The 23,851-nt window shown below is 43.9% G+C and overlaps 1 protein-coding gene across 1 annotated transcript in view; it reads right to left on the bottom strand.

Moving 5' to 3' along the window:
• C7H14orf132 (chromosome 7 C14orf132 homolog) overlaps nt 1-22,904 on the bottom strand; it is a 44,831-nt gene extending 21,927 nt beyond the window's left edge. Inside the window, exon 1 of the mRNA XM_075427151.1 lies at nt 22,524-22,904. Within this exon, the coding sequence (XP_075283266.1) occupies nt 22,524-22,904 (381 nt within the window). The remainder of the gene's footprint in view (nt 1-22,523) is intronic.
• Nucleotides 22,905-23,851: the final 947 nt, after the last annotated feature.

Below are 23,851 nucleotides of genomic sequence, written 5' to 3'. Positions count from 1 at the left end.
CAAGACAAGCACACCCACGTACCCCTAGACTGACACTCACTTGCACATGCACATACGTGACCACGTGCACAATTTTGTGGTGGTATCTTGCACCTACAGATGCAATTTTTAAATAATCTATCTAGCCAAAAGCAGTCTAAGATTTAAATTGAACTTCAGCTACTAGTATGCAGAACGTAAGCTAAAATATTAGGTAAGTGAACTGCACCAAAACCCAGAACCCTGTTTTATTAAGCCCTTAGTACAAGTCCTACAAAAACAATTGCAAAAAAATGCGTGGCAGAAACGTAACACTCTTGGTTACCATAGCACATGCATGGCAGTGCAGTTCTCAACACAACTGAAGAGATGGCTGGGCTCTTCAGTCCAAAGCTTACATACTCAGATAATGAACTTACTGATCTAGATTGTAATACTTTTACCCATGCTGAGATTTATTTATGACCCCACTGAAGCCAATTTAAGTAAATATCATAATCTCATTTCTTCATGGCATCAATGAAAGGGATCGAAGGGATTGAGAGCAGCCCTGCTGAGAAGGACTTGGAGATATTGGTGGATGAAAAGCTGGACATGAGCCACCAATGTGCACTCGCAGCCCAGAAGGCCAACCATATCCTGGGCTGCATCAAGAGAAGCGTGGCCAGCAGGTCAAGGGAGGGGATTCTACCCTTCTGCTCTACTCTGGTGAGACCCCAACTGGAGTCCTGCGTCCAGCTCTGGAGCCCTCAGCACAGCAAAGACATTGACCTGTTGGAGCGGGTCCAGAGGAGGCCACAAAAATGCTCAGAGGGCTGAAGCACCTCTCGTGTGAGGAAAGGCTGAAAGAGTTGGGGTTTTTCAGCCTGGAGAAGAGAAGGCTGCAGGGAGACCTTATTGCAATCTGCCAGTAAGTGAAGAGGGCTTATAAGATGGGGAAAAATCTTTTTAGCAAGGCCTGTTGTGACAGGACAAGAAGTAATGGTTATAAACTAGAGGAGGGTAGATTTAGACTAGATATAAGGAAGACACTTTTACCATGAGGGTGGTGAAACACTGGCACAGGTTGCCCAGGGAGGTAGTGGAGGCCCCATCCCTGGAAACATTCAAGGCCAGGTTGGACGGGGCTCTGAGCAACCTGATCTGTTAAAGATGCCCATGCTCACTGCAGGGGGTTTGGGCTAGATGACCTCTAAAGGTCCCTTTCAACCCAAAGCATTCTATGATTCTATGATCAATGAGTGTACAGCAAAAAGATTAAATTATGAAGGAGATAAAAACTGAAGATGTCACAAAGATTCTCACTGAGGAGCCACTAGTTCTGATACAGGCACAGCTCAGTTAAAAAGGGAGGTTTAGGATATCGCTGCACCATTTAGTGCAGCCTTTGAACTCACACGGACTGTCTAATAAAGGAGACTTCTTGAAGAAAAGCAACGTGCAAAAGAAATTTGATTGGAGCTAACCCTAAAACATGCTGGAGGTTGTTGCTTCGTGGGGAGAAGGAGGGCTCTCCCTCACCCCAGCAGCCTGACAGATACCCATCTACCCACAGAGGGACTCATCCCAGCCATGCTGAAGTCTTCAGAATTGCAGCTCAAGCCTTCTTCAGGCTGAGCATCACTTGTCAAAAGTCCTACATAGGAATATTAACAAGCAGCATAGGAGTCTTTTAGTAACAGGAGTGCAAATATCTAGTACTTGTAAAAATGCAAGCATCCCTCTCATCTTTAATCACCTATATTTTGAAATGCTGGATAGAAGATCTGAATTTCAAAAATATCTCCTAGAGACTCAGGGATCCCACACCACCATTCTCTGTCTTGCATGAATAAATCCATAACACAATGAGGTATTGAGAGCTCAGGAACAAAAGTCACAAAGAAAAATGATCACAACAGATGTCCCAAGAAACAATTAAAGCCATCAGCAAAAAAACACAGAGAGGTTCCCTCCATCTGGTTTGCACCCTCAGAAGCAGTCTCCTTAAAAACTTTCTCAAACTCACCATCCAGTCAAAAGGAGGAAAATTTAGGAATCTAAACTGGGTATCAAGATCTCCCTTGGGAAGACAGCTATTGCTCTCCATTGGCAATACATGGGAATGTAAGTCCTTAATTTTGAGGGAGTCCACACAGCGCTTATTTGCAAGTTTATACAAGAAACTTTTACCTTTTTAGGTGCTGGTAGGAATTTACTTCCTACTCCCATTATTACATTTAAAGCTTTAGAGTTGTAGTAAAAAAGTGACAGACACACATACATCTAAAATTGTCTACACAGACCCATTTTAAAGGTAACAAAATCAATAAACTAATACTACAAGGAATAGCACAGAAAGGAGGAAGGATTTTTCAAAAGAAATCACTATTTCTTTAAAGCAGTTCTGCATTTTGTCATTTTGAAAACACCCTCAAATCATGAGTCCTTTTGTAACATGAATGACTGTACGCTGAAAGCATAGTCAAAGGGATAAAAGCAACATCAGATAACAAATAGATGACCATACTAAACAGAGGACCATGTTCACCCAAGTTAAAATGTGATAAAGTTAGAAAGTTTAAAACATTCCAAACAAAACAATGTTTTCTACATATTTGTTGGTAGGCCTGACCTAAAGACAACTCTATATGCAAAGTTTCTCCAAGGCCTTAGAAAGATCTTTGCATTTCGTAAAAGCATGGATGCTGCTCTGACGCAGTTCTTCCTTGAAAATAAATTGGAAACCATGCCATCATATCATAATACACTCCCTGACTGCGGAGACTGTACAAAATCGATCTTTGCATTACATTCTTAAAGGAGAACATAATTCCTTTCATCTGTGGCTTATCATTACTTGAAGTTCCTTCAAGTTAAGGAACGATACTACTTATTTACTGGCAAGTATGCATAATTAATTACAGAATAAAACCACATTTAATCCACTCTGTTGTTCAAACAGCATCCTGGAAATATAACTGATAAAATGCAGTCCATCAATGTAAGACAACTGCCATCTTAGGGATTCACCACATAAAAATAAGCTCCAGTTGAGTTCAGGAACAAGTGATAGAGAGAAGTGGGAAATAATAAAATATTAAAAAAATCTTCCAGGCTTGGCTTGTGTGGGCAACGTGCAAATCTCTCTTGAACCTTTTATTTCCAGATTGCTGGTATGAATACAAGTTAAGTCAGTGAAACAAACAAACCAAATTTAAGAGATGAATACGATGTGGTTTCAGGCCAATTCAAAAACACATCCCATGACAGTACAATCTAGAGATCTTGTAGAACCCAACTGGAAAAGAATTGTTTGAGACACACTGGGCACCATGGGCAAGCCGGCTGGTGTTCATCAAGAAACTTGTATTTGCATCCTTGCTATTGCCTGAGTCAGTACCTTCAGAAACTTACATTTTTCTGTGCTTCTTTCTTTTCCTTTTTTTTTTTTTTTTTTTGTTCTTACTTGTCCATAAAAATTCAGGGTTTTGTTGGCAGAATGGCTGAGTTCCACTGCAGTTTCACTTAGTCTTCGTTTGAACAAAGCCTGCTGCCGTGAGGTCCCAATCTTGCCTTGGCACTTCGACTACAGTGTAATTCATTTATAACTATAACTAGTAATTAGAACTATCAGTGGCTCTTTATGCTAAGAGCCAATACAGTGTAAGCAACCAACTGCTGTCAGATATCCTTTACCTATGCATGGCATACCTATGTCTGCTGTATGCATGGGAAAATCAAAGCAGTGGATTCACTGAACCCAGTTGTCCTTTTTGCATTAGTTTTATACTGACATTTACTGCTACAATATAATATAATATCAGTTTGGGGCAATTATAGGCAAAAAATCACACCTGTTGTTTTTTCACCTGATTTATGTTAGGAAACACAGTAATGTAGAGTCTGCCCCTTCAGAATAATGTGAAATGAGAAAGCAGTCCCCTTATGAAAATCTTGAAGACATTCAAGAAGGCGGAAGTGAATCTCTGAACAAAGCTGTTTGACCCAGCCTGTGATACAAAACACACTCAGATGAAACACACATACAACAACAAAAAGCAGCAAGTCAAACTCCTCAGAAGGACCACAACAAATGTGACTGTGATCCCTAAGAAGAAGGACTGGGTCCTAGCAAATAAAAGAGCAACAGCAGCATGGTTAAACTTTAATTATATTTGGCTCTCTCAAAACAGATGCTTGCAGACAGATTTCTGTTTCACCCACTAATGACTGTCATACGCAATCATGTCACTGATTTCAGAGGGCTGCAGGGTTTACAGGCTTGCAGGCAAAACCGACAAGACACAACTAAAGAATATTCACAAGATCCAACAGCGATATTCAGATGCTGCAATGGAGATAAGAGAACCGGACCGCACCATTTCAGGAAGAGGAATAATGGTCAGAACTGTGCTGGTGCCTGTTATAGCTTCTGCATGGAAAAGCAATGGCCCCCCTGGCTGTGGCTTGGGAAGCCACAGTGTGCTCCTCTTCACTATCTGGTCTGGGTTTCTCAATCATCACATACTGCTGAAAGGATAACTGGAGGAAGTGGTATGAGCAGACAGACATAGGTAGAGGGACAGAAGGAAGAGGTACAACACATATATATGCAGGAGAAAGCAATCTGTCGGGATATTCTGATGTTAATTTTCAATTGTTCTTGTTTATAGCTTATCTCACCAGTATTAATGAACCAGAGGCTTCATAACACTGAACAAACTGAAAATCTAGCAAGCTGTTCTCCTACTCCTATCGGAAGAATAAGTTGAGTGGATTTTTTTTTTCTTCAGATCAGCCAAAGGCTGATGTTGAACACTTTTCACCAAGAGGCTAAAATACAAGGGCATGCTCATTCTTCTCTTCAGAAAACACTACGCACGGGCTACAGCAGGGGAAAGGTCCTTATTACAAAAGGTAATTGCCTCCTATCAGTTCTTTGCATCATTGTCTTCTTCTGGGGTTAAGTTAGAGGAAGAAGAAAACAGCCCTTTCCCCAAAGACTTCTGCCAGAACAAACAGCCTTACGATCAAGCAGTGAAGACTGGCAGACATCGGTAACCTCACCCAAGTTTTTCATCACACCCAACCTGAATAAAATCAAACTGAGGAACCAGAGCAAAGACTGTGTGAAGTTTTGGCATCTCAATGTAAGAAGGACATCAAACTGTTACAGAGTGTCCAGAGGAGGGTGACCAAGATGGTGAAAGGTCTTGAGGGCAAGACTTAGGAGGAGTGGCTGAGGTCATTTGGTTTGTTCGTTATTTTCATTTTAGGCCTTCACTAAAGCCTGTAATTTAGATGATGACATGTTTCTTTCCTTTGCAGAAATGCAAATGAGCTAGTGTGTGCATGAAAGTTTTATATTGGTGGAGTGAATTATAGGGATATTGATGTACTTTACTTTCTCAAAAGGTTACTGCGAACTTTTGTTGATTAAGAGACATGATATTACTAAGATAAATGCTTCAGTTGTTATTAACAACATCTCTCCATGAAAAATCAGAGAGTTTTACACAAAGTGATGAATAAGATAAGGAAAGGATAGTTGGCATGTCAAAGCAGGAGGTCTATGATGCTGCACTGTATCATTGTATAAATGTAAATACTTGACTTATGCAACACCAATGCACTAGTCTTCACAGCTCAGAAACGAGTAAGCATGAAAGGCACATTTAAGAAAGTTTCTTCCCAGTGATACCCTTTACATCTGTGTCACGTGAAAAAGATATGAAGGAAAAGAACCTACCAGCAAGACTAAATGTAATTTTAATAAAAAATGAACTGCTATTTTGTATCATGATTTCAGACGAATTCAATCTGTCTCTTTTTGCCATAAAGATACTGAAAGTGAAAAGAAATTAATCTAAACCAGAACGATGCTAACTGGACCCAAACCACTCCAAGCATATCTGACATACAACATAGAGGTGCTGACTTCAGTTCAAGGCGATAGCCACCTGTTTTTAGACACCCTCATTCGTATCCTACACATAAGCTTTTTCTACCCTCTCCAACGATATGGACAGATATGCAATTCCTGTCCTCAGGACTGACGTATTTGTTGAAAACATGCCACACAACCTCAGCTTTCACGTAGCCAACTACAAACTCTCACTGGTTAACTTGAACTTGCAGCTCAGAGGACTATTTAAAAGATGAAGTCGAGTAAGGATGTGCAGAAGAGCTACAAATGATTATCATTTAATCAGAGAACGCCTGGAAAGGGGAAAAAAAAAATATCTTTATCCCATCTTGACATACATGTACAAGTACAATTGTAATTTCAGTGACACAGTGAAAAATCTAAACAAAGCCTAAAAACTTGAAACGGAGTCTTTGCACTGAAGTGATGCATAAAAGCTAAATCTAAATGCACACTTTGAAATTCAGATCTGAAAGCAGATGCATACACAATAGCACAAGATTGTTTTTATCATCTCAGCTACAAAAAAATGCCGCACTGATAGAAGAGGAGAGGGATATCAGAAGACAGCTGAGAACAGATGTCAACAGGCTGCCCTTTCCCACTCACAGAGCTGACTTTGGTGCTCGTGAGAACTGCCTGACAATTGAGGGAAGAAGCATTTGAACTCAGACTGCTTCAGTGAGAGAAAGTTTGCACAAAGGATATCCACCAAGCAATTGCTCTTTACTATCAGCTTCACTGACTTAAGAGCTCCTTCATGTTGCTGATGAGGCAAGAGCACCGAAACTGAAGGACTAACAGGATTTACCACCACTGTTAACAGCTTTCAGAGTTGTTCTCTGGTTATCCCATACAGTTATTTAAACTCATCCATCTCCATTTTTTATTGATTGTTTGGCTTTACCCCTAATTTGAAGGGCATTGAAGAGGGCTGGCCAAAATAAGATGCACACAGGATGGCATTAGGCTCCCGTGTAACCCAATTAGTTGTTTAGAAGAAAAAGGCACAGCTACCCGACATGCAGTAGCTGGGTGATAAACAGCCGGTCACTATGGAGCAAGCTTTGGGAGGATCACTGGCAAGTCAACAACTTTCAGACATATATGGGTACATGTATGGGAATACAGGGACACTACGGTTTTTTCTCCACAGATGTGGAGAAAAAGATAAAATTCCTTGAAAACTGTGTTCCGTGGGCTGAATATTCCAATACCTGTGATTCTGAAAATGTTTCATTTTATTACTCTGACTCTTGAGACTAATAATTCTAGTTAAAAATAAGGATCCCACAGGAACTACGAAGATAAATAAAAAGGTCTTCATCAAAAACTAAGAATAAAGGGATGGGAGAAGGGCAAAGATGGCAATGAGACAGAACTACTATTAGAAGATTACGGGCACCAGCAGTCCAGTATTATGCTGACTTTAAAAAAAGATGGATTTCAGAAGGTATTCTGGGAAAAAAAAAAAGCGGCTTTGCTGTATGTGAGAAACTACATGCAAGGTTGAGGGGATGTACGGGAAAAGGCATCTCTGAAATACAAAAAGTGCATAATGAAGGAGGTCATCATAGGCCAGATGGAATTAGGAGATGAGATTTTAGAAAGAAACACAAAATGATGGATGACATGGCTGGCACAAGGGTTTATTTGTGATATAAATGGTCCTCGCTTGAAAGCAGGAAACTTAGACAGACCAGGGAAAGGTCAGAGACTAAGACAAAAAACAATGGCGTGTTTCTTTGATTAATCATTTCAGGTTTCCAAGTCTTCATAGCACTCCCAGTTTACTCTGCAACCAGCCAAAAAGTAGATCACTCATCAATTACTTGTTATTTTCTCAGCTTGCATTTTTCCCTCCACAGGTCTGTATAGGGCTAACTTGCCTTTTACTGCCGTTGCTGAGGAGTTGGTGGGCACCCCACTCTCATTTACATGTGCTTGTGATTCTTGCGTATTTTTTTCCAACTCTACCATATGTCTTAGGTACGTGACAATTTTAAGACATGCATTGTTTTCCGTGTATTCCTACCCATGCTTTATGGCTGCCCTCAGCATCAAGTGCTCCACACACACACACACAGAGATGTGGACTTGAGGAGTCCCTTGAACAACACGTGGGAGCAACTGTTTTGCAAACACCGTTCCTTCCTTTTGTCCTTCAGATAAAGGCCCTTCTTTCACCGTGGCAGACGAGGGCAGCTGTGCCGGTGGACAGCAGCAGATGGAGAGCAGAAGAGCAGTGCCACCCTCCATCCACTCCTCCTTTCCCACGTGTTCCTCAGTGCTCAGGGGCTGCTGCTCTGCCTGCGACACACAAACGGGGAGCCGTCTGCTCCTGCACACTGCCAGTACAGCCAGGGCTAGCCCTGTCCTTACATGGCAACAGGAACAGGCGGCATGCTGTCACTGCAGGGCTTTCCCGGGCTGGGAGGAAGGCGTGCGTGAGCTCCCACTGGTAGGCATCAGGTTTACATGATGTGAATGCACACATGCCTTTACCGCTGTTTTGCCTCATGCCTTTTAACAGCAATTGTTCCAGTCAACCTGTCTCTTTGCAAATTTGTCATATTTTCCAAAGAACAGATTTGGAGGCTATCTAGTGGCTTCTCTGAAACAGATAAAAAAAAACAAAAACAAAAAAAACCCAATTCTGGAGGAGTCAGGGTTTTGCTGATGGTTCCCACAACATAAATCCAGTGCTGTGTTGGGGCAGTGCAGCCTACAGTTGAATTTGGACCTACAAACATAAACATAGCCCAGAGTGTACTCCTATAGCAAAAATGGCAGCACATTTCAAAGATGAATGGAAGATGTGCTGCTCGAAGCACCGGTTTCAGCAATCCCCGGACTCACAAAAGCAAGTCTGCTTTATGATTGTTTAGAAAAACAGGAGGAAAAATGTAAGTGGGAGGAAACAAAAGCCCAAACACGCAGATTGCTACATTTTGGAAGCTACAATCTGCTGCCTCCAGGGAAATGCACAGCTCTGCTGCTTATGGATCAATGGGACCTACACCAGGAGGTACCACGCCCATGTACAGGATCCTATGTAGTACGATGCTTTTAAGTTACTGAATAAATACATCCGATAGCAGTTCTAAGAGTCAGACACCCAGCTTATTTGGTACTAGCTGAGGAGGTGGGCAGGAAAGGAAGAGTACCACCACACAGAGCCATGGCAAAGGAGGGTCAAATGGTAGCAGAGATACTACAGTACTGCATGTGCTGTCATCACTCAGGTATTAGGTGCAAGGCTGCATCAGCATGTTAAGGAAAAGCAGCAGCAGCAGGGACGAAGCCTTACAAAATGAGAGGAAACAAAGAGGCATAAGACATTTCACTGCAGCTCTACAGTCACATCCCTAAAAATGCCATCGCTGTTGAGTTTATAAGTACATGAAATCATGCTGTTTCCCATGTACTTCAGAAACAGACCTATAAGTGAGATCCTAAGGGACCAGTAAGCCCTGGTTAGGAACACAGACCGCAGGTCAGCCTGATTACAAATCCCCGCCACCTCACTGGAGTACTTCTCCGAGAGCCAGCTGCTAACGGGCAATTACCAATCTGTTATGCTCAAGGGATGATTGTTCTCATCTCCAAGCCAAAAATGCAGCTCATGCCATGAGATGCTTGCTCTGCGTGGTCTTCTCCATAGCTTTGAGGAGAAGGAAAGCCGAGACAGAAGGAAAACCCGAGTGCAACATCCATGTCCTCAATTACTGCATCTATGTGGGTTATTAGGGGCTCGCTCCCCTTCTGTTTATCTAGGATTGTCCCACTTCAGCCCCAAAAACAGACCACAAATTTTAATCCTCTCAACTTTCCTGACCTACTGCTTTGTTTACAAATGGTCTACTGTCAGCCACTGTTTGACTTTAATAAAGATTCTGTGACTAAATACAACCACTTTCATGCCCACTTTTCTGGGGATGCAATGCTGGAAGATATGAGCTTAAGCATTTGTTTCTTGGCTAGTAAAGAGAAAATGTTTATATTTTCAATTTTTTTTCCCCCCTCAATGTTTTCAAACAAAACCAGAAAGCAATCTCTAATTGTTATTTCTTTAAACATTTGCTCAACTAGGAATGCACTCAACTTTTTATTTTTTAACAGTTAACATCGCTCGCCTACATGCGAGACAATTACTTACTGCTGCAGAGCAGGTAATAAAATCGGGAATAAAATGGCAGCAGCCGACAAGAATCAGTACGTTCCTGCATTTTGAGAGCCACATCCCATCTTGGTACAGCTTCACTCAGAGAAGAAACATGCTTTCACTGGGTAAGGACGTGGCCTTTACCTTAACTCTTCTATGAAATTACCAGAAACAGAGGGAAACCCTCAGGTCAAGCACCAGGTTGCAAACTGCACAGAAAGTGCTGGCAGAGCTACTTTTCTTTTATCTTAGTATTTTTCAAGTGACTGCTTTTAAAAATAAATTGCTAACCATGCAACTGCACAAATACTGTGTTTGTTTATTCTCACGTCAGTGACTGAGAAGCTGTAAATAGGTGTCACAGCTGCAGCATCTCCTCTGTTGTCACTGCTCTGCTCCTCCTGCGAGACAGGCAGTGAACAGGATGGCTACTAGGACTGACAGGAGCATAGTACGATCCTCAGGCAGAGTTATGCATCAGCTGTATTACTGTTAAACCGATGCTGGGGTTTCTGTCAAAATCAGCATTCAGAGAGATGCTGCTTATTTTGAGGGAATAGCACACCCCGCTCTACCAGCTGGTCAAGCTTTACTGAAATGGTGCAGAGTCCGACAGTCCCAGTTTTCCCAGCTTCAGTAAGATCACCTGCTAGATTCATTCTGAAGAAAATTACATCATAATTTAAAAAAAAAAAAAAAAAAAAAAAAGAAAAATCTCAGAGCTTGATAGTCATGAATCCAGTACCAAAAGGCAAGGCTGGAAGTTAGAGCTGTAACTTCATCAACTCGAGGGGTGCTCTCAGCATTACCCACTAGGCCACCTGACTGCACACACGTGGCATAAGAAGGATTTGCCGCTTTGCTTCTGCCACCCATGGCCAGTTTAAGCTTCCCCACTGAGGATGCACCAAACTGAGAATCAGTTCTCAGTAAGACTCCTCCATGGCATTACAGGGAAGAACTGCCTCTCTCTCTGTATCACTTATTTGCACGTGAAATTTTACACTCTTCACAAGAAGTTTTGAAGTTCATGGGAATGAAGATCACATTAGAAGTCGAACCGAGTAAGCGGTAAGGCGCTGCTCTGTGTAGCAGTTGGACAACAACCCTGAAATGCAGCAGTAGCCTGGAGCCACCCGTAGGTGACAGACACAGCTGTATCGTCATCTTTGTTTGCCACCCCAAGCGTGCATGGCCATGCTGGCCCAGCGCAGACGCACAGCAGCTTCCACTCATGACCCCTCTCCAACCTGGTCATGCCACAGTCCTGCAGGACAGCATGCAGGCATCACAGATGATCACACGGTTTGGGTGAAGGTCTCAGTCATGTCTCACCAAAATTGACAGAATATTCCCAACCACTGCTTACACTGTAGGGTTCCAGAGATCTCTAGAATAAGTATGGAGATGCACCCGTACCCTATATGTTACTTATTTCTGTAAAATAAGATATGGATGTGGTGGAGTCCAGCTGAATTACCCTCAATAGCCTATGCACTACACCAGGTATGGAGTAATTTGTTTTTAATTTAAAAAAATGACACTAAAAAAAATTAAAGCTGTTTGTATCCATGAAATTATACTCTTGCTTAGGCAAGGCTAAACTTACAGTGTAAAACTGTGCAATTGGTTTTCTAATGGCAAAGATCAGGTGGCAAGACAAGACCAACTTTTCTTTCAGAAGAGACTCTCCTAATTCTATTTATTCTCCTCTAGAACTGAATTTAAGATTTTTAATAACTGTTGGCTTTGTAATTCCAAAGACAACACTTATAGAAATAATGAGCTGGCTCCCGGCAGCTGGCCAGAATTCTCTACATCAATTCAAATCATGGCATGCTGCACGCTCAAAGAAGACATCAGAGTTTGGCCGAAACTATTTTTGCTAGCCACCTCCTGTTTCCCTTCACTTCTTCAGCATTCCCTGCAGCACATGCTGGTACCCAAAGGGTTTAAGGAACAGCAAGGGGTTGCTGCCGTGGCAGCCCAGACAGCATCTTACACGAGCATGTTGTCTTCCGCCTTCTCCATGCCCTCCTCTTCTGCCAGTTATGTACTGTGCAGACCAGAGGTCGGGAGACAAATGTTTTAGAGGCAGGACTGTTTATTTAGCCATCCAAATGCTCATCTTTAGAGCACCGTTAAGGGTATTAACTACACAAAAGCAATAAGCAAGAGATGCACCATGAAAACCAACCATGCTGAAAATTACAGTTGGCTGGGTAAAGGTTACCTGTGAAAGTATAAAGCACAATTGTAATAGGAGTCAGGGTGCATACCTCTTCTCACACTTCATGAGATTACAGGAGAAATGAGGTGCAAAACTACCTTAGACAACAAGGGCGAGAGAGAGCACAGCAATTCAATTTCTTCTACTTCTGTTTCATGTCTGTGAGAAGTGCCAGAGAACACACCAGGAGAATAAAACATCTGCCACCCCAATAACAAATCAGTGCAGGATTTGACCGCCTTGCCCATCTGCACAGTTTCACAGCATGCTCAGTCAGATAGCTCAGAGACCAACAGAAAATGAACCATTTCACAGCCCGGATCCTATTACAGGACAACCACCATTTGCCATGCCTTAACATTAATAACCACATATTTGATAAAGTTTTCCTACAGATCTGTGGGTGGAAAGATATCATAGGACAGATGAGGAGAGAAGAGTGTTTGTGAAGACATTTTCAGTATTTTTCTCCCAAGGGACTACGGGGCTCAGCATCTAGAGAGGAAAATTAAGAACTCTTCAGATTGAGGTTGGCACTGCTGCAGCTGGAGAGCAACTAAAACGTGAAACAGAGCAGAGCAGGTGACATTCCCATTCTTAGGGTTTTAGGTTCTACATCTAGCACCACTCACTATTTTTATTAACCTGGAGCGGAATAAAGACTATGCAGACATACTAACATTCCTCTGTCTTCCGTAAGACAATAGAGAAAGTTTCTGCCGTGTTGCTTACGCTTTCAGTGACTTTAGTGTTCTAGTTTGCTGCTCTTTTCCACTTGCATCTCTGGTCCCTGAACAGAAGACAATCTTACTCTTTCATCTCCATCTTCCAGATGTAAGCTTAAATCTCTGTAGGATTTGGACTTGAGTTGGTGTAGCTATAGCATCTGCAATAATTTACAAAAGGTAAGGATGAAGGATATGAGAGACATAGAAGACACCCAAAAAGGACAGCAGATCAGAGTTGTATGCGTGTATGAAGTGTTTTCCTTCCAAGAAAAAAGGTGGGAGAAAAGCCCTGACAAGAGTCCAGAAAAAGTTACAAGGCGGGGAAGACAAAGAGAGGAAAGGAGCAACCTCATTTATTTCAAGTGGAGCTCTCTTTTAAAGAAAAGCTATTATGATACCTCAGAACGCTCTGCCACTTACTGCAGATTATCAAGGCACTTAATTACATATTTCATTTAAACAGAGGTGTAGTTCAAAGGATTACTCACATACTTTAAGCATACACTTAATTGGAGACTGAGAGAATTTAAGTGTGATAGCTGATCCAAGTCCTTGGGTTCAGCTGCACTTTCAGAAATCCTTTAATGCTTTCCATTTTAACAGTTTTGCTTCCTCATCAGTTTGGTCGTTACATTTTCAGTCTGAATATACACCTCAACACCTCTACGTATCGGCCCAAGAGACATGGCTGGCCTTTCTCCTTCCATGCAGTGACCCTGTGGGGCTGGTAGCTTTTATCAGTCCCAGAACATCTTAAGGCTTGGCACATCTTCCCACATTTTGCAAATGCTCATCCAGTTGATTTGATAGGAAAAAAGTCACAGGGGAAGCCGATGGAAGTTTGGTTTTGTTTTAGCCATGCACAGCTCATTCCTAGACCACTCCCCCTTCCCTAACATTTGAAAGGCTTACAAGTAAAATTACAACAAGCAGAACCAGCTGAGGTGAAAAGCATTCTCTTTTACTTTTTACAATATTTCCAAACCCGATACAATCGCTTTGCAAAACAAAAAGAATTGACCCTGTGTCCATCAGTCTACTGCAAAGAGGCACTGAGCTTTTCTGAAGCAACTGTAACATTAATATTTCCTAATTAGCTGCTGCTTGGCAGGTTTTGGTTCTGGCAGCTACGAGGAGTGTGGAATTCAGCTTTCAGAACAGAAAGCCTAAAGATTCAGCCTAAGAGTACGTGTCATTTCAAACAGCTGGTGCTGTGAGACAGCCCTGAAAGCATCGTGTGGGTGTGCGAGCCAGGAGGAGAAAGGGTGGGCAGCGACAACTGCTAACAGCATCTGTGCTGGCTGTCATGTAGGTGTCACGCGGTCATATCTGCAGGGAGACATCTTCCACCCTGAGATGCCTCTGCTCCCTGTGATCCTTCCAAAGCTGCACAGCATAAATTCAGTGAGTGTTCAGTGCTCCTGGCCTTGGCGTCACAGCTGTCCATGGGTTTTTCTCCTATTCCATGCTCAATGTAGGCACAGGTATAGTCCACTTTGGCACCAGAGGGCACAGCAGAGCACACCCTGGACACTCAGCATCTTCAAAATAGATGGCAAGGAGTTCACACACTTCATTCTGACCCTTTTTGTACCCAAGCGCTAACAATTTCCATAGGCAATGTCAATATCATTTTTGCCAGAGGCTTCCACTGAGTTTATCCTGCTGCTCCTTCACAGAAACTCCTGACACATCCACAGGCACAAGTAGTCAAGCCACTGATGGGTGACATGACTATCATTGGTTTACAACCAATTTTCAAGGACTTTCCTTCCACACCTGAGTACGTATCCACTGAAAAATGTGCTTAAAACAACAACAGAGAGCCATCGCTACCTCAAAACACACCTTTAAAAATCATCACCCCTGTGAACGGTGGAAGGGGTTAACACTAATCCCGTTCAGGATACTACACTCACAAAGCCAAGAAGCCTGCTGAAACAACAGATAGAGGACTCCTGCAGACCTCACTGGCTTAGAGAGACAACGCAATTCATGATAGCAAATACCTTCAAGGAAAGCAAGTCCCAGCAGAAAGACATCACAAGCTAACAGAGCTGGTCACTGCTGAATTTATTTGGCTTGCTGTTCTAATTTTCTGCTTTCCACATCACTGCACTCCATTTGAATGCTCTAGTGTTTTCTTTGATCAATGATTTAATTTGATGGTGTACCAACGGTCACCAAAGCATCATACTGCTTTACTAAATCCCATGCAACCCTTTGAATCATGTGGAGCTTTTTTGGCTTTTGCCCAGTATGGGATTAAGGTTAGGAAGGTGGTGAAACAAGCTACCTTATGGGCAGCAACCATCCCATTTCCAGCACCCATCCCATTTCTAAAAAACTTAAAGCAGAACCTCCATCCCCATGTTTGCAGCTCATCAATGAATTGAGAAATTTAGCCTAGATTAGCCAAAACCAAGCATTTTTTTTAAAAACACTATAACCAGTCTAGATTTTCTAGCCTATGGATTCTGAGGACCCAATACCGCTGTGCTACTCAGTTGCTACCCAGAAACTCAGTTCTCATCTGCCAAGAGCATTACTGCTCAGTATAGGACAGGGTTAGGCTCTTGCTGCTAAAGAAATACCAGGTACCTGAACAAGAAAGATGTTTCGCATGAATGTAGTGCTACTTCAGTCTACATTCCTCTTACCTGTCACCTGTAGCTATTTTCTGTGTACAACAGGACCCCAGGTGTTGCTGCCATCAACTGTGTTGTGAAGGGCTCCAGCTTTGTCTTTCTAATGTATATGAATGTGTCCATTTGCAGTCATCTCAAAAACCTCCTTTCCACATTCAACAAAGATGGAAATAGGCGAGATCTGCTCCCTTTGTGACCTCTTTAGCCTATATCTGCTGAAAATTATGTATTTGATTAAAAAAAAAGCACTTCACAGAATTAGTCTCACAGTTAATCTGCACATGAAACACAAAGAAATTATTTCCACTATCTGCTAACTCTCCCTGTGCAAGGGCACACATAATTAGACTGCACAAATACATGCATCACACCAGTCACACCCTACCCTTCCTTCCCTACCACCTCTCTCCTACCGCATCCTCCTCTTCTAACTAACATTCAGCAGCTCCCGTGAGAAACTGGTCATGCTATTCACTGATGAAAATACAGTCACCCCGAACATAGTCTCAGCCTTCCCTGGATTAATAATGTGACTAATAGTAGGTTTCCTCTTGCTCTTCTAGGAGGTTTTCCCTATGAATTGCAAAGCATTCTCACCCCATTTGTGCCAGGCTTTGAGATATTTCAAAGTAGACAGTCCTGCTGATGTTACTGGAACACTATACACGTGCTCCGAGTGCAGGAAGTGCTAAAGTGTTTTGATGGATTGGAATCACTGCTTTTAGCATCTTTGACAGCAATTACAAGCACTAATCCTGGAACAACAGCCTCCTCCAAAGTGCAGCATCAACACTTTACAAAACCAGTATGCCCAAATCTCTGCAGAATTTTCAAAAGCTTCGTTGGCACAGAAATTTCTGCTATACAAGACTTGGAAATGCAGTCTGCACTGTTAGTGCAGCAGTAAGAAAGGTCCAGGGAATCCTCATGCCCCCCCCCCAATAAAAATTTAATGCAGTTGTGCTAAGGAGCTAGCAGAAAGGCTTCTCCAGAAAATGATTCTCACCTCAACTGCTAGCAGTATCCTGGATAAGAACACCACTGGTCTCTGCACACAGAACAGGATTTCTGCAGCATGTGGACTACACAGCTAGTCGCTGTGGCTGTGCCACGCTGTACCACAGTGAGGCATCAGAACTTTAACTTGTGCTTGGAGCATGGGAGACCTCCTCAGTGAAACTCAGATCTGCTCTTTCAGCTTCTTGATGCTTTGATTCTATTTATTATAGGTCAAGACATTCTGAGGGAATCAAAGGATGCCAGAGAAAATTACTTTAGCTTTTGGAAGAAAGCACAGCTGGTAGAGTAATGGTCAGTGCCCTATTACGCTGTACATAAGTGAGCACTGAACTGGTCATGTAAGAGAATGCCTACATCCTCCTAGCCAACATTATTAAATGTTTAAAGCTATGGATCAAAGACATTTTGTCTTAGGTCTTAGATTCTAATCAAGACAGCTTCTGACAAGGAGAGGTCCGTGCATCTTTAAATCCCAATTATCTATGTGGTTTGGCTTAGAGCTTAATTTTTGGCAATCACACTTTTTAAAGACAAAAGTAAAATAAATCAGCCCTAAGCTTACACCAGCAATGTCAAAGCTTCCACATGACCACCCCATTCAGCACTGTCACACACAGATTCTCCAAGTACAAACATAATCAAACAGTTGGTCTCACTGCGGAGACCGGCAATGAATTCAGCTTCCTCAGCACATGTATGTGCACACAGGCACACATGCAAGCTCACACTGAACAAGTGGCCTGGATTCTGTTTTGAGCTGGTGCAAATAACCTACAAAACCCACAAATCTAAACCCTCTTGTTTTTAATACTTTCAGATTTTAATACTTGCTGTAGAAAGAGCACAGGGCTAATAGAAGTCTTTGAATCCCTCTTGACCCCTGAGACAGACAACACACAAAGTGGGAAAATAGATGCAGGATTATCCTGTGCTCTGGTTGCTCTGTGCTGATACAGCAGAGTACAGCAGATCCTAACTGTGCATCCTCTAGCATCCAGAAATCTCATTAGAACAGAATTAAAGGATATTGCACCTATATCTGGGATTTTCAGGCGACTGTCTCAAAATGCCACACACACCCTCCATACACGCCAGTTTTGCAGCGTAGACATGGGTAGTCTGCATCTGCTGGAAAATATGAGTATTAAGTTGACAATGTCCTAAATAAACTTAGTTTAATGTGTGTATTCCAGTGCTTTCCAGAAGTTACACAGCTCATAGTAATCATCGTGATTTAACCCAGCAGCTGGCAACTAGGACCAGACAGCCGCTCGCTCACTCCTCTCCCCCCCACAGTGGGATGAGGAGGGGAACGGACAAAAAGTAAAACTCATGAGTTGAGATAAAGACAGTTTAGTAAGACAGCAAAGGTAGGAATTGTAAGAGTAAGAATGATGAAAAAGATTATGCAAAACAAGTGATACTCAATGTAATTGTTCTCATCACCTGATGACCGACTGTGCAGCCTGTCCCCAAGCAGTGATTGCAGAACTCACAGAACTCGCAGACCTCACAGAAAGTTCTTGCCTCCCAGCCAACCCCCATTTATACACTGAGCATGATGTCTAGGGTATGGAATATTTGCGTTGGCCAGCTTGTGCTAGCTGCATGGCTGTGCTCCCTCCCAGCTCCTGCACACCTGCCCATCAGCTGAACATGGGAAACTAAAAAAAACCCCTTGATTTCTTAGCAACAACTAAAAACATCAGTGTATTATCAATACTCTTCTCATACTAAATCCAAAACACAGCAGCTTCTGGGGAGAAAATTAACTTTATCCCAGATGAAACTAGGACAATAATATTCATTTAATGTGGAGGCATGGCAGCCGTGAACTTACGCTGGTAAGGTTATAGGTAACTACAGGGTTTCTTCAAGGTACACCAAGGACCACTGCCCTGTTTTGGGGAAAGCACCCTGAACTATTGCCAAGGCAATGAAAGGCTCAAAGTGACTTGAATGATCACTGACCAGAACTGAAATCCTAGAAGAGTAATACAGAACACAAAACAAATGAAATTTAAATCATCTTTATTACTTAAATGTTTTTGCTTTCTGTAGCAAACTTGTTCATTTGTTTCTCTAGCTCCCAAAGCACGCTATAGTTCTTTACTATATAAATTCCCCAACATTACAATAGAAATTAAAGATTACAAAAACACATCTTTTAATCACTGAAACTAAGCACAAAGAATTCATCTTATTGTATTTCAAATTCTCAGAATTTGCTTACAAAGAGCTTTGGAACATGCAGAATCAACTGAACAAAAAAAAAAACATCCACAGACATGACCATGCTCCCAAGGTTCTTAGTAGCTTTTCCCTGTTCTATATGTAAAAGAAGAAAAGGTCATTTATCTGACAATTAAAATAATATTTTTACCATATGGAGCTGTACCTGGACATTAAAATATCGCAAGTTAAACAAATACATTCCTGATTTTTAATATGAAACAAAAATCACAGATATCACTTACGGAAAAGTTAAACTACAAACATAAATCTTGAAAAACACGTAACCAAGATTACAACTGCAGGTGCTGTTCAGCTCATATGGATTTGTATCATACTGGAGATCATGACATAATTTTTTTCTTCTCTAGCTTCCCAGTTTTTCCCCATTATGCACCTCTATTTTTTTTTCAAGTTTAATACATGTTTCAACCCTGCTCCCATTAACCCAGATGCAATTTTCATTGTTACAGCTTTTTTTCCATCACAAATGCTTTAGCCAGTTGTTAAATGGATATTAATTTTAGTGTGTCAGAAGTGGGGAAGAGGACAGCTCATCACTGGGCGTCTGACAGCAAACCCCTGACCCCTGTTTGAAAAGCATCGAGTGCTCTTAGCTCAGACCCAGTGCCCAGCACCCCCCAAAATCAGGCTTTTATGCTGGAAGCAAAAGTCTCTACCTACAAGAAGAGGCAATTTCTGAGGTTACCTAGACTACAAGCACACTCCGAAATCGCTGAACAACACACAGAAATGAGCCAGTCACACAGCTCAGCAGTGCCTGAACATCTTTGGCATGGTATCTTGAGGTGCACAGGATTACTTTAATTAAAATCTGGATTTAAAATGAAAAAAAAAATATATACTAGCTAATAGGCTTTAACTATTAGCACAACTGACCTTAACCAAAATCAAAGCACCCACAGAACAGAGGACATCCAAGCCTGCACAATCGACTACTGATGAAAACACAGATGCAAAAAGTCTTATTTTAACAACGAATTTAATTGCTACAGTTAAAAGCTGTTCTTCACGACATAGCTAATAAATGTACTGCAGCCGAGATGTTCAGATGTGGTTGCTTAAGCTGGGCATCCAAACCCTCTGCTGTATCTACACAGCACAGATTTGTCAGCATTACTACCTGACAATCTCTTGTTCCACAACAATAATTTTTATAAGCAAAATGTTATCCGTTCTACAGTATCAAATATATCACTCAGGGTGGCACTTCATTTATCTTTCTGCTGGCACATGCAATGGTTTCAGGGCCTCCAAGGCACAAACTGTCTCACAGACATCTTAAAAAGGAGGGGAGGTGCTGAGTATGAAAGCTGCAGTTTATTCGTGTAGCTCTGTATACCCGGTGCTTCTAGAAAGCAGAGTTCCGAAAGCAACTTATAGGAACATAAACAGTCTGTAGTATCCCATAGAAACTAAATTAACTTGAAATGTACCTACTGCTTTTACAGCATTAAGCATCTCAGTTTAGGCATTACGTATCTTTGTATGAAGTATTAATGTACCTGGTACTTATCAGGTAAAATGCAATCCCCATTGTAGGTTACAAGGATGTTAATGAGAGGGATAGCAGAGCATCTTTACAAGTGGTTATGAGCAGGGAGTGCAGGTCAATAAGTCTCTTCTGTTCTCACATATCCCTTACTGAAGGTAATCTCAATGGACCACACCACCGGAGATGCCACAGAGATGGTCCAGAAAAAGACAAGAAGATAAAGGAGGGGGAAAAAAAAGTTAAAGAAAGCAACGCCTAAATTAGAGGAGTAACACTCTGGGGCTTAAATTCCACTGTGGTGACAGGAATGGAAATAGTAGCCCAGTTCAGAAAGAAAAGTACAAGAGGCCTGCGGCAGGGGAGTCACAGGGTAAGAGTAGCATCTGCTGTACGCAGTGACTGAACAACTGGATTAATTTCCTTCAGCAGAAGAGGAGCCCAAGAAACCCTCTCCTACAGCTCTTGTAGATCAATTACACAAATACCCTAATGAAAGGCAGATTTCCCCAAATTCACCAAAGTAACAATGAAAAAAAAAATGCTTTGTCACTTGTTGTGACAAAGGAAAACAATACACCAACCTCAGAGGATCAGGAAGACGTGCACATAATTCGCTCTAAATTGTTGCACTAGTAACCTTTGTAACTATAAGACATATTTATACAGGGAACTTTTCTGAGATGACTAAAGCACACAGCTTTGTGACTCCTCGAATGCACAGAATTAGGGTAGAAAATACGTGGGATATGGGAGAGCAAGAATAAGGGAAAGCATAGAAAGGGAAAGGGTGGCACTATTCCCAGCTTTGGCACAGACCCCTCTGATCACTGGTAAAACCTGCCGCTGTGCTGCACCTCTGCTTCTGTGCGACAGGAACACGAAGCCTTCCCCACTTCACCTCAGCACGCAGGGAACTAAATATGGACACAGGGAGCTCACTGATCGTGCTGGGAAGGACCACAGGAAAATGATTTGACACTTGACTTCTCAAATTTCCTTTGAATGTTCCAGGTAGACACGATGCTTTCCTCCTCCCCACTGTGGCTTTCCTTAAAAAAATATCACTCTTAGAAATAGCTCCAAATTGAAGAGATCCTTGGACAGCCCACTGCTACCTTCAGAAAGGCAGAGCCTGACACCCCTTGAGCGCAGACTTTAGGGAGGGAGCAAGGCAAAACAGCCACCACATTAACGGAACCAAACAACGCAGCAAGGCTTGGACCTGGCTTCCACCAACCACCTCCCGCTGCAGCCAGCGCTCAGGCAGCAACAGCGCGGAAAGGCCTCCCTGGCCCCTACTCCACCTCCAAATGGTGGGTGATGGTTTTTGGCAAAAGGCTCAAACTGATCCATATCATTCTTGAAAAAAACACCCGATTATGTATATACAGTTAGGTACTAATGAATATGAATCAAATCTGCATGAATGCAAGAAATTATCCTGGAACAATACGAAACGGATGTTCAGCGTATGTGACCTTTCCTGAGGCACAGCACTGCTTGCCTGTTTCAACGCCCAGTTCACCGGGATTCACCAAGGTGACTATCGGCTCTGGGCGGCTCGCGGCCGTTACGTACTTCTCGGTGCGTTACGCATCGACACGCTGAACGCCGATACCCACGGTCACGCCTCGGGCCGAAACCCAGGGCCGAGCTGCGACCCCAGCAGCGTGCTCACGCCGACAGACGAACGCTTCTCTGCACGCCAAGCCGGACCCTGCCTGCAGCGGCAACAGCTCGCGGAAACGCAGACCCACGCACGAAGGCGGTACGGAAGGGAGGAAAAGAAATCGAACAAACCCGTCTCCGGTGTCTGTTCGCAGCCCGTCGTCGGGGGCGGGAGAGGAGCCGGGAGCCGAGCGGGCCGGGCCGGGCCGGGCCGCCCGCTGCTAACAGGTGCCGCGCCCCGGCCTGCGCCTCCAACTCCTGCTCGTCTTTGGGCCCTCCCCCCTTTCTTTTTTTTCCTTATTTTTCCCTTTACCTTCTTTCCCCCCCGCCCCTCCCCACGCCCGGGTTGCCGGAGCGACTTGGGATCGGGGGGGAAAGGAGCGGAAAGCGGAGACGCGCGCCCCGTCCCGCCGCGGCGCCGCGCCCCACCTGCGCGGCCATGAAGGAGAGGTCCATGGTGCTGCCGCTAGAGCTGCCGGCGGAGCTGCCGGAGGTGCTGCCGCCGCCGCTGCTGCTGCCGGGGGCGGGCGGGGCGCGGGGGCGCGGCGCGGGCGCCGCCTCCCCCAGCAGCGGCGGGCGCGGCCGCGGGACCGACACCGGTACCAGTTCCAGCTCCAGCGGCTCCCGGCCCGGCGCGGCCCGGCCCGGCGCGGCGAGGTGGGCGGCTCCGCCAGCGGGCGGCGGCGCGGCCCCCGCGCTGGGCTGAGCCTGGGCCCGCCCCCGCGGCGCGGCGACGCGGCGGGGGGGAGGGCTGCGCGCAGGCGGCAGCACCCGCGGGACGAGGCCTCCCCCGTCCTCCCCCGCCGACATTGCCGTCAGGGGCTGAGCGGCCTGGGGCGACCCCGGGAGCCTGAGCCTGCACGGAGCGTTTCGGTCCCCTGAGGCAAACGGGCTGGAGCTCACCTGGAAGAGCCCGACGGCCGCGGCTGCGAGCCTGGGCGCGGAGGCAGAAGCCGGTCGTGGCGGCGGGAGGGGAAGCCCCGGGCTGGGCCAGGCGATGGGCGAGCGCTGAGGAGCAGCGCGACGGACGGGGGCATCAGGACGGCTGCTCCTGGTCGTAGGCTTGGGTTTTAGGTGGCCCTGCGAGGAGCAGGGCGTTGGGCTTGGCAATTCCTGTGGGTCCCTTCCAGGTGGAGGCGTTCTGTGGTTCTACATAACTAACATGCCAAGGACCGGGTGTAGCTCAGCTTTTGCTGCGTTTGCAGGTGCTCTGCATGGTACAGACCCTCTGAGATACACACCTGGCTGCTTTTTTCACCCAGCTTGAAAACCCACCAGCCTTTTATTGAAATACTCGACCAGCTCCTCCTCTTACCATAGATGAAAAGAACTTCTGACAGCTAATTCTTGCACGTTTTCGTAGCTTAGCTGATACAGCTTTGTTTGCAACTTCCTTTTCCTCATTTTTCCCAGAATTTACCTTTCAACAGTCCACGATAAACCTATTTTGTCCCTTTTTGTATGCTTTCCATATGTATCTCATACAGCAAATCCATGTATTGGGTGGCACTGGAAAACCTTTGTCACCAACTAGAAAAGTAGGATTATAAAAATCCTTATGTGTTAAATGTTTTCATTTCATGATTTGTGTTGCCCTTCTGCCATGTAGCTGTTGGTTTCATCTCCAAGGCTGAACAATTTGGCCCTGTTTTTACTACTTCAGCCTGTTACAGGGGCCTGAACCCGGACTGGTGGGAATACAAGTGTATGCCAGCAGCAGAAGTACCTGAAGGATCAGCTTTACACCGGGGTTTTAA

The sequence above is a fragment of the Opisthocomus hoazin genome, chromosome 7 (genome assembly GCF_030867145.1).
Source record: "Opisthocomus hoazin isolate bOpiHoa1 chromosome 7, bOpiHoa1.hap1, whole genome shotgun sequence".
NCBI lineage: Eukaryota > Metazoa > Chordata > Aves > Opisthocomiformes > Opisthocomidae > Opisthocomus > Opisthocomus hoazin.
This window is presented reverse-complemented; position numbering and strand designations above follow the sequence as displayed.